Source organism: Leptodactylus fuscus, chromosome 5 (assembly GCF_031893055.1).
Source record: "Leptodactylus fuscus isolate aLepFus1 chromosome 5, aLepFus1.hap2, whole genome shotgun sequence".
In the NCBI taxonomy this organism is placed as follows: domain Eukaryota; kingdom Metazoa; phylum Chordata; class Amphibia; order Anura; family Leptodactylidae; genus Leptodactylus; species Leptodactylus fuscus.
Window position 1 is genome coordinate 173,402,118 of NC_134269.1, and position 12,245 is coordinate 173,414,362.

Below are 12,245 nucleotides of genomic sequence, written 5' to 3' on the forward strand. Positions count from 1 at the left end.
TCTCCTTCCATCTGCCCCGTAGCCTCTCTGGCCCAGCTCTCCTTCCATCTGCCCCGTAGCCTCTCTGGCCCAGCTCTCCTTCCATCTGCCCCGTACCCCTCTCCCTGCCACACGACTAGGCCTGACCGACACTACTAGTTGCCAGGACACTGCAGGAAGTTTGTCCCTCCGGGTCGCCGTAGCTCCCCACCATTACTATGGTCAGCGCACCCTGAATCTCTGCCACCACTTTCTTTCCTGCTGAACGCGAACGGCCAGATTGAGAGCGCCAAGGTGAGGCCTAGTCATGTGGTGTGTAGAGGGGGTATGGAGCAGATGTAAGGAGAGCTGGGGGGGGGCAGCACTGGGAGGATGGATGGGGGCATCAATATACTGGCTACTAGAGACAGGGCGCCAGCATCGGGCCAGCAGTCAGTCCTTGGGGCGGGCCAGAGAGGGGGTACATGGCAGATGGAAGGAGAGCTGGGCCAGAGAGGGGTACGTGGCAGATGGAAGGAGAGCTGGGCACAAGCATCAGGCCAGTAGTTAGTCCTCAGATGTCATTCCCAATGCTGAAATGCTGACTGATGCTGTCCCGATGCTGGTACGGAACAGCTCTGCTGGTCCGATAATGAAATAGCACCCCATAGGGTATAGGCCATTAATAGTACATCTGCAGGGGTCCGACAGCTAGGACAGTGCAGCTATAGGTAATGTTAACAATTCCATGAACCACGCTGCAGTGGCTTACATCGTATAGTGGGTGAGCAGTATGGCATTGTTATTACTTGGAGCCATGCTTGGCACAGCTGATCTGTAGGCCTCTAGAAACAATTCCACTGGTGGGCCCTAGACATCCTAGACCCTGTCTTCCATTCTAGATAAGGTTTATTAAAGTCCAACCTACCAAAGTACCTACCAAAATATTCAAATAAAAGAGGCTCACACAAATACAGCCGGTTATCCTCAGCAAGCCCAAGTTTGTCTGTTTACCATGTTTAATATACTTGTACAGTAAAATGGTAATTCTCGCTCAACAAATTGGAGACATAAAGAAACTTTTCTATTTGCAGTTCATGCTGCGAATGAGGAAGTGGTAAAGGAAATGTGCTGCTGGCTTTTTCTGAGAACTGAGAACTTGTCGTGGGGAGGAAGTTGTCACTTTTGTAGAAGATGTGTCAGCCTGTCACTCTTTATTTTACTAAAATATAGGCATTTTTAACACGCCAATGTTCTGGGCACCTTCAGGCTCTAGAAGCTTCATGGTCCAATTCAGGATTTCAAAGAGACAATCGTAGTATCAGAACTTTTTAATTTATTGTCTGTTATGAACTGAACGTCAAATTTGTTTCGAGAACAGAAGACAAATGGCTTTTAGAAAGGTGCCGTCGTGCACTGAAGTTTGCACATGGAGTCCTGATACCCTCATTGAGTATTTTAAAACGGTACGTACCTTATTAGTATTCTTTATATGAATATCGATGATGATGATGATGATGATGATGATGAAACTATTGTAGCTCTAAATATTGTACATAGTTCTATTAATGTGTCAACTTTACCTTCAAAGGTTTGCATGACTTTTATCCTGAACAGGTTGTCTATGTAGGACACAGTATATTCAATATACAGGGTACATGGACATGAAGATCGTACCAATTTAGTAAAATATATCAAGATTCTTCACCAATATGTATTAAATTTGTAACAAAATAGAGATAAAGCCATAAAAGATCAAAAATAGAATTCAGAGAGTAAAATAATCCTTCGTTTCCAATTATTTTTGAATGTTTTTGTGGGTTTTTTGGAATATTTTAATAATTAATCTGCTTGGTATTAAATGAATATTTTTTTTTCCTAGTGCAACCTTAAGGATTGTGAAAAAATGGTTAAAAAGCAAGGAATCGATGGAAAAAGGTTTTTGGTAAGCATTTACTATATATGTCAAACTATATTCCGCATATGTGCTGAAAGTGAGTCCTGGGACATAGGCCAAATGTATTCACAAATAAAAATAAAAAAGTGAAAAAAAAAATCCCTCTAAGGCCCCACATAGAAAAGCGCGGCAAAAAAACTGCTTTGTAAAAAAAACACATTGAAAAAGCATTGAGTTTTTTATTTATTTTTGGCAGCATTTGTTTTGCAATTTCACAGAGTTTTCCTCTGCAGACTTTCTGTCCCTATTATATTTCTATGGAAGACACCGAGGTTTCCGCAGGTACAGTTGACATGCCGCACAGTTTTTCCGTTGCAGATTTTTTTCTGCAATGTGTGGATGGGATTAGCCAGAATCCCATCCACTTTTCAGGTATTGTCAAACAAAGCAAGCTGAGCATGAGCCCTAGTTTTTCCAATTATTCCCTATGGTAGAACTGGAGATAGCCATATACAGTGCTCGACTATCTCTGGTGCTCCGATATAGAATGAATAGAATGGCAGGATATACTGTATACTTAGTCTACCACTCCGTCAGGGAAGGGAAACCAGACCCCTTATTGATAGGGGATAACGTCAAACTTGGTAAAAGCTATTTAATCCCTTGTATATACCCAACCTCAGTTTCTTGGCAGGTGCAGGGGACCTGGCAGATACATTCTAAGGCCCGGCTCTCAGGTTTCCTTATGGAGTGGTCCATATAAAAAAAAAAAAAAAAAAAAGGCACTTGCCTGGGGCAACACGGTGGCTCAGTGTTTAGCAATGCAGCCTTGTAGCGCTGGAGTCCTTGGTTCAAATCCCACCAGGAACAACATTTGCAAGGAGTTTGTATGTTCTCCCCATGCTTGCGCGGATTTCCTCCCATACTACAAAGACATACTGATAGGAAAAAACATACTAATAATGCCACATATTCTTAGCATTATATATAAATTAGCTTTGTGAAAGGTAGAACTCATGTTGGCCCTGCCTTTGCCTCTACTGATAATCCTGATATAATAAATCCTGATATAATAAAACTATCAATGTCAATCATATATAAATAGAACGTTTCTTGATATAACCTGAAGACAAACATATCACAATGCAAGCTACTGTAGCAGGGTATTTGTGGCCTAAATCATATGGCACATGAGTATATCATTAGAGACATATCTTTTGTTATACCCAATATCTATTCACTTTATACTAGAAGCAAAAAAACCAAAAACATAATTTCAAGATGGAAAACACTGATAGATATAGTGACACATAGCAAGAGTTACATTCCAGCAAAGTCATTTTACAACTAGTATGGATCCAAGATCACTATTTGTTTTGTGCAGGGATCTGGTGGATCTTGAATTACAGTATATGTAACACATATAATACATTAAATGACCATAACGTATTTCTTAGTACCGCTATTTATGGAATTTACTAAAGCCGATGTTCTCGTAATCTTTGCATACCATACATTCTAAAGCCCTGGTTAGATTTCAGTGTAGCTTTTGCTGAATCTACTTTCTCTGCACTTCCTCTCTCTATTATAGTTTTCTTTCAGTTTCAGGCAGACTGTCGGCATAAGTACAATCCTTATGCTGATGATGCCCAACTATATACTGTATATCCTTCAAGGACTAGGACTAGTGTCTGTACATTGTCATTGCTATCATGTATCTTAAACCTTCTGTTCCTCCATCATCCTCATCACCGAAAATTAGGTTTTTATCTCAATCATTACCATTAACCCCTTCTTACCTAGTCTATTATAACTTAATACTAACTGGCATTAGACTTCCTCCAAAAGTTCCCAAGAGTGCCTCATTTCTTCAAGAAGACCAACGTAACCATTTGTGGTAAGGATTAAATGGGGTGGTGACATGCAAAGTCCACTCATGGGAGTGTTCAATGTGAGTTTCTGCTAAGCAATACCACTCTTTTTATTATTACAAGAGGTAAGTTCATAATGGCACTCATACCAATTGGTTACACGTACTGGGATATTGACAAGGTCTGCAGGAAGGAATATTCTGGCCTTGCCCCTGATATACGAGTTTGTAAAGGGTCAATAATATCGTAGGCACTGTCTATCTGAAATTTAGACATTGTGGTTTGCAGGCTCCAGTCCTGTGGTTCTGGCAGTGTGGTGACATGGTGGTGGCATAGAGGTGTAATTCAACACTGTACTTTGTTTTGCTGGGCTTTCCAATTGATGTCACTGTGGTGGGGCTGATATTTGGTTGTCTCATTGGCAGGGTGGTGTAGATGGTAATCCATCCACACAAGGTATTATTATTATTATTATTATTATTATTATTATTATTATTTATTTATTTATTTATATAGCACCATTAATTCCATGGTGCTTTACATTTGGGGATTTACATACAATACACAGAATATACAGGTAGATATAATACTAACAGTGATTGACTGGTGCAGTGGGGTAGAGGGTCCTGCCCGTGAGGGCTTACAATCTATGGGGGCTTACAATCTATGGTATAGAACAGTAACAAAAAAACTGTGTTACACATGAAAATCATGATCAGAAATCCAATGAGCTGGAGGTAGGGGCTGCCCATATACACAGAAAAAAGGAGTGCTAATGGGAAATATGTTATTTGCTCTGATTGATCTAAATGTTAGGGGGCGTTCACACGTGCTCATGTTCGCCCCCTGGGTCTATTCCCAGAGCAAACTGCATAGGGAGCGATTTCCCGGGGATCAGTTTTAAAACCCATTCATTTGAATGGGTTTGTAAAGCTAACTGCCGATGTCCGTATTCATCCTCTCCACAGGGAAACCATTTTTTTTGGCCGGACACAAAGTCCTGTATGTCCGACGTTGCATCCGTGCAAATAAAACGGTTTCACGATGGAGAGGCTGCATACGGACACTAGCGGTTTGCTTTAAAGGGATTCTACCATTAAAACATTTTTTTGGGGATAAGATGTCAGAATAGCCTTTAGAAAGGCTATTCGTCTCTTACCTTTAGATGTGATCTCCGCTGCACCATTCGTTAGAAATACCGGTTTTTAACGGTATGCAAATTAGTTCTCTCGCAGCGATGGGGGCGTCCCCCAGCGCTGAAAATGCGATGGGGGCGTCCCCACTGCTGCTCGAAAACAGGCTCCAGCGCCGTCTCTATCTTCTGCCGGATCCTCCCCTTCTTTCTTTGTCTTTATTCAGCGTCACCTCCGACGCCTGCGCAATTGGCTCTGCCAGTGAGATACTAGTAGAGCCTACTGCGCATGCGCACAATTGCAGCCTCGGAACTATAGCCGCTGGCCGGCATGCGCAGTCGGCTCTACTAGTGTCTCACTGGCAGAGCCAACTGCGCAGGCGTCGGAGGTGACGCCGAAAAAAGAAGGGGAGGATCCAGCCAAAGATAGAGGCATCGCAGGATCGTGTTCTCAAGCAGCAGTGGGGACGCCCCCATCGCATTTCCAATGCTGGGGCCCACCCCCATCGCTGCGAGAGAACTAATTTGCATACTGGTAAAAACCAGTATTTCTAAGGAACGGCGCGGCAGAGATCACATCTAAAGGTGTTATCCACAAAAAAAAAAGTGTTTTAATGGTAGAATCCCTTTAAAACCCCATAAAAATGAATGGATTTTAAAGCTGATCTCCAGGAAGCCGTGCTCTATCCAGTTTTCCCAGGAAATAGGACGGAGATCGGGTAGGCAGACACAAGCTCAAGTGTGAACGCCTCCTTAGTTTTTTCATTTTTTTTTAAACATTGTCTGATTTCCAGTTCTCAGCTGCGGCATCCCATGACAATGTATGAGATTGTGAGGCTCTAGTACAGGCAGCACATGTAACAATATTAGCCTTAATGCATTTCTAGCAAAAAATTACAAGAAATATAAGGATATTGGTTAAAGGGGTTAGCTGGTGAATAAAATGTACGTGCATATTATTATTACTACAATAGATGACCATACGCACCAATATACATACTAATCCCCTGTTGCGATGGTTTTGAGCATTATCTAGCACTGTTTGGGTGCCAGAAGTCTTATAATTTGACTCCCATGATGACGTCCTGACTCTACATCATGTGACTGACCCTCCACTACTCCTTCTGCTTCTCCTCTTTCGCAAGATAATTTGACTAAACAAAATACCTCATTGTTGTTTGGTGATCTGAAGATTATCAATTGCAGTTGTAGGAATATCTGGTTTAGCAATGGATTAGACTATATATATATATATATATATATATATATATATATATATATATATTATATTTCTTGCTGATTTGGGCTTAGTGGACAAGTTATAAAACTTTATATTTAGCAGCATTCTGGCAAGGACTTTAAGGTCCATTCACATGGATGAAAATGAGGCTGAAAAAAAGCCTCCCAATGATTCCTTTTTAAATATAGTTTGTGGGCCCCACATAGAGCTCACAATGTACATTTTTTCCCTATCAGTATGTCTTTTTGGAATATGGGATGGAAATCTATGGAAACACAGGGAGAACATGCAAACTCCTTACAGATGGTTTTTTGCCCTTGGTGGGATTTGAACACCAGGATCCAGCACTGCAAGGCTGCAATGCTAACCACTGAGCTATCATGTGGCCCCCTCTCCCATTGATTTCTATGGGTGCCACTAGCTTTTTTTTTATTTTTTCCACTAGTGGAAAATCCTGCTAGTGGAAAAAAATTCAGCGCCAAATACAGTGCCATTTTCCTCCATGTGAATGGATCCTAAAGGGAGTCTATCATTGCATATATTGGATTTTAACTGACACTACGTTGGAATAGCCTTTATAAAGGTTAATCATCTCTTACCTTTATTTTCCATGCCCTCGCTTTTCTAAAGTTATGGCCATTTTTCATTTATGTAATTGATGCTCAGAGAGCACAGACGTTCCCCCTGTGCTCCGAGCACAGCCTCGTCTTCCCCCAAATGCCGCCTGTGTGTGGTATTTCTCGCACCCCCTGCTTTTATTTCCTGCCTCTTACATTCTGCTCTTCAGGATCAAAATCCTGCGCATGTACAGTGAGCTCTGCCACTTAGGGTTTGGGTCGACTGTGCTTGTTCTGCCCTGCATCTTGATTCGATTACTGCACGAGCATACTGTGCTTATGTAGTAGTCAAATCAAGAAGGTGGGTGGAGGCTATGCAGTCCAAATCCAAAGTGGCAGAGCAGATTGCGCATGCGCAGGAAAGAAACAGAAGCAGGGGGCAAGATAGACGCCATGCGGGGCTGAGGAGGCTGTTGTAGGAAATGAATAGCCTTTATAAAGGCTGCGTGTGCCGCATATTTTGTCCCTCTTTCTAATCTTCAAAAGTTGGGAGGTATGCCTAAAGCCATCAGAAAATACATATTTCTGATGGCTTTAGCCACTGAGAAGCCGTGCTACTGTCTGCAGCAGTGCTATTCAGCTGGAACGCACGCTGTTATGGATGCGTGTTCCAAACTGAATGGGGTCACCGCAACATGAGGAACTGTATTGCGGGGTCACGGCATTAGAAAGGTTGAGAACCACTGCTCTAGACAATACCCCATAAATTATCTATGGGGTTAAGCTCAGGCGAGTTTGCTGGCCAATCAAGCACAGTAATACTGTAATTATTAAACCAGGTTTTGGTACTTTTGGCAGTGTGGACAGGGGCCAAGTCCTGTTGGAAAATGAAAATTCCATCTCCAAAAAGCTTGTGAGCAGAGGGAAGCATGAAGTGCTCTAGAATTTCCTGGTAGATGCTGCGCTGACTTTGGTCTTGATAAAACACAGTGGACCTACACCAGCAGATGACACGGATCCCCAAACCACCACTGATTGTGGAAACTTCACACTAGACCTCAAGCAGCTTGGATTGTGTGCAGCGGCCTCTCCTCTCTTCCTCCACACTTTAGGGCCCCTTCAGCCTACAGAGCCCTGCACTCCCTACAGCTACATTCCTGGTGCAATTGCAAGTATTAGTAAAGTCGTGAGAGAACTCACAACAGCGCAGACCATCTTATATGGATTAATAATACTTGACGATTCTTGTAAGAGCCATTGAATGACCATGGTTTACCAAGGAAAACTCCACAACCTTTCTGCTTAACCACTTCCGGACCGCACATAGACTATGTACGTCCAGATAGTGGTTGCCTTGTTCTGACAGGACGTACCGGTACGTCCAATCAGAACACAGCAGCTGCACAAGATCGTGCAGCTGCTTTCACTGGGAGCCGGCTGTAACTTCAGCCAGCCGGAGATCCCAGAGAGATGGCAGGAAAGGTTTATTCCCATCCCTGCCTTCTCGATCCCTGTGTATACAGTGCTCAATGAGCGCTGTATACATGGCTATGGGCGCCGCCATGATGCGGCCACCCTCTGACCCAGCGGTCACGTGATCCGCCGGGAGCAGCATCTTGCAAGAGCTGCTGGGTCCTACAGGACCCAGAACAGCTCTGTATACCATGTATAGCAGCCTGCAGGAGGCTGTATTCCTCGTGCAACTGGGGCTAAATGTACCATCCCCAGTTGCAGGGGAAATCAGTGATCAGACGTCCCCAATGGTCTCTTATGACCTTATGACCTTACCATCGGAAAAAAAAAATATTAAAAAATTAATTAAATTTTTTTTTTAAATGAAATAAAATAATTAAAAAAATAAGTAAAATAGTAAGATAATATGCCAATAAAATGACATTATTAAAAGTTATAGCCCCACCCCCGACGACACCATATAAAATAAAAGTTACCGTAATGGAGAGGAAAAACTATTTTATAGAGTTTTTCAGTTTTACTTTGTGTTATTAAATAAAAAAAAAAAAGAAATGTGAAAACCAGACACAATTTCCCTCCTATTTTGTTTATATTTTCCCGGATATAAAAAAAATGAAAACACTTTCGAAAATAAAAACAACATAAAAATTAAGCCCTATGTGTCCCCGAAAAAAGACGCAAAAATTAGTTGAATGAGACATACGAGAAAAATGTTACAACCCTCTAAACCGCACATACAAAATAAACCTAAGGGGGAGTTCACACGGAGTTACGTGCCGCGAGATTTGGCACGTAGACGCCGCGTGACCCTTTGCGTGCCGTACACGCTCCCATTGAGTTCAATGGGAGCGGGGAGCGTATGCGCCGCGCTAGTTTGCGGCCGTGCATTTATTCACGGCCGCAAACTAGCGTGGCGCATACGCTCCTCGCTCCCATTGAACTCAATGGGAGCGTGTACGGCACACAAAGGGTCACGTGGCGTCTACGTGCCAAATCTCGCGGCACGTAACTCCGTGTGAACTCCCCCTAAAATGTGTCTGGTCCTGGACCACAAATTGACCTGGTACTGAATTGGTTAAAGTGCTGTGGGAAGAACCGCGATGTGTTGCCGCTGCGATTTTTCCCTCAGCGCTTTTTGACTTCAGGACATCCCGTGGGGCCTTAGCCTATGACAGCTTTACTTATGAGGCGGATGGGTAATAGAGATCACAGGGCCTAGAAGAGAGTGATAAATTTATTGTGGGAAGAAAATCCCTTTAAATATGAACTTTTTGCTAACCAACAGTTTTATACGAGATGACAAGTATTAGCACTTACACTACTGTTACATTACTGTGTTTGGAGTTAACATTGTGGCGACATAGCACTTCTGCATACATTTCTGTAGAAGTGATGGCACAATTCAAGAGATTTTTTTCTTTAACTTATGACAAGCAGTTGCATATTCTTTATTAGTAAGGAGGTTGAAACCCAATGGAGAGTGTAAGTATTGTCTCCCATTCAGGACTCCTTTAGGCTGTTGCTTAGGGTTAAAGTTCGACTTGTCACTATGATATGATACCCATGTTTTGTTACTGCCATGTACATTGACGTATGTTTGTACCCACATATGTGATGATGCTGGTGAATTGTAGAATGGATCTATGCGTCCTTATACAAGAGGTTGGCGGGGCAGCAGATACGAAATGTTTTCTGGGGAATCATGATGCTAGTGACTCCAAACAGAATCCTGGAAATGCATGTGCTATATATATATATATATATATATATATATATATATATATATATATATATATAGTGTGTATGTGATATATATATATATATATATATATATATATATATATATATACACACACACACATATATATTGTGTATGTGATATATGCGGCAGCTACTGGAAAATTTCAAAAATTAAAATGGTCGGAGTTTTTGGGTGCAGTAGATGCTGGGGAAGGGGAGGGGGTGTTTTGGTTGTCTGTTTGCCCCTTCCCTGAGCTTGAGGACTGTTTTTCTTCCCCCACTTGGAATTCAGCCTGGCTGATTATAGGGTATCTGCAGTGCTCCTATTAACCCCTTCCTGACGGAACAGGAGCACTGCAGATCCCCTATATTCAGTAGACCGGGCACTGTCAGACACAGGGATACCCAATGTGTATGTGTTTCACAGTAATTGTCTACTTTTATATGTATTCTAGGGAAAGGAGGGATTTACAACTTTTTTTTTTTTTTTTTTAAATGTAAAGCTTCTTTTTTTTCTTACTATTTTACGGGAGATTCTTTACATTGATATTGCGGCTGGTCATAGACCCCCCCCCCCTCCTAAAAAAAGTAAAAAAAAAATTGCTGACTCGAGTATAAGCCGAGGGGGCTTTTTCAGCACAAAAACTGTGCTGAAAAATTCGGCTTATACTCAAGTAAATATGGCAGGTAGTGAAGTATAATGTGTTTCTTAGTGGGGAAATTCCTGTAGATTTCATTACAATTTACAAGTTATAAATCGATAGAGGGGCATGAAAGAAGATTAGTAGAGTAGTGTCACTATTAGGCAGGTCAGGGACAACTGTCAATGCCAATATGCTGCAGCAAAATCACAATTCTTACCTTAAATTAGTTGGTGTCTACGGTGGGAACAAACTTAAATCACAATGAAGAGCTTGTCCTTCTTGTAGTATTAACACTACCCATCTGTCAACCAAAGTCTCTAAAAAAAACCCCCCAAAAACATTAAAATGTCTGCCAAAGAGAAATACGTAAATGGCAGGGGTGCAGAGAATGGGGCTATCCTGATGTGATGGCCTATCTTCATGATCCCAGGTTTGCTACATTTATAGATTGCAAATATTGTATATTATGCAGAACAGGAGTTGATAGATCTCCATTCTGGAGGTCGGTGCAAGTGGCAGAAGTGGTAACCAGTTCTATTAGACATTTGTGAACACATATGAATACATACAATACATATTCTAAGATGGGAATTTACCATGCAGCTTTGTTTCATTGTTTAAATTGTCTCCTTCACAATGTAATTTGTTGTCTACAAATGGATCCATATCACTAGGCCACAACTGCTTTCAGTCCAAAAACCACATAACTGGAAGGCAAAACATACACTGTCACTTTAAATCCTGTCCAAAACCACAGACAAAAGCATTAGGGGCCACTTGTGGTTCCTGTTTGCACTAGGCAGATGCCATATTGATTTACTCTGTGAGAAAAAAAAAATACACTTTAAATATCATTACTGCAATTTCCTGTTTTCTAGTTTTAGCTTATTTTATTATTTATTAACCTGTTTATATTGTTTTATGCCTTGCACTTCTAGAGACATATAACACTGTAAACACTGTAAAAGGAAGCAATAGCTGTAATACTGTAGCTTCCTCTAGTCCAACAAGCGTATTTAAAGGGATCCTATCATTAAAACTCAATTTTTTGTGACTAACACGTAGGAATAGCCTTAAGAAAGGCTATTCTTCTCCTACTTTTAGATGTCTTCTCCGCGCCGCCGTTCGGTAGAAATCCCGGTTTCCGTTGGTATGCAAATGAGTTCTCTGGCAGCACTGGGGGCGGGCCCCAGTGCTCAAACAGCACTGGGGGCTTCCCCAATGCTGCGAGAGAACTCTCCATCTTCTTCAGGAACGGCTTCTCTTTGCATCTTCTTCCGGTGCTGGCGTCAAACTTCTAGCCCTCAGGCCTAGGGCAATGCCGATTGCGCATGCCCGCAGGCCACAAGAAAATGGCCGCTTACACAGTATTGTAAGCGACCATCTTCTTGTGGCCGGCAGGCATGCGCAGTTGGCTGCCCGAGGCCTAGAAGTTGCTTATTGCTGGCTTTTGCAGGAGATACAGCTTCCTGCTTAGCTAACTATTGGTGAAATTATAATAAACTTTTCTAAAAAGCGCATCTTTATGAAACTATCTGGAAGATAAAGTCTTCACAAAGCAGATTCATTTTTGAAGAGCAGAACACAAAATGAAAGCTGCGCTGTAATCGGTTGCTATGAGAAATAAAGCCCATTAAGAGATACGTAGCCATGTTTTATATCGGCACAGTTGTTTCCCCCTGTTCAATGTTATGACACTTCCAACTCTTGCTTGATTAATATAATATAATAAC

At 41.9% G+C, this 12,245-nt stretch overlaps 1 protein-coding gene across 1 annotated transcript in view; it reads left to right on the forward strand.

The window, feature by feature from the left end:
• Positions 1–1,221: 1,221 nt before the first annotated feature.
• LCP2 (lymphocyte cytosolic protein 2) overlaps positions 1,222–12,245 on the forward strand; it is a 62,547-nt gene continuing 51,523 nt past the window's right edge. The window contains exons 1-2 of the mRNA XM_075274768.1: positions 1,222–1,424; positions 1,841–1,903. Of these exons, the coding sequence (XP_075130869.1) occupies positions 1,347–1,424; positions 1,841–1,903 (141 nt within the window). The 5' untranslated portion in view covers positions 1,222–1,346. The remainder of the gene's footprint in view (positions 1,425–1,840; positions 1,904–12,245) is intronic.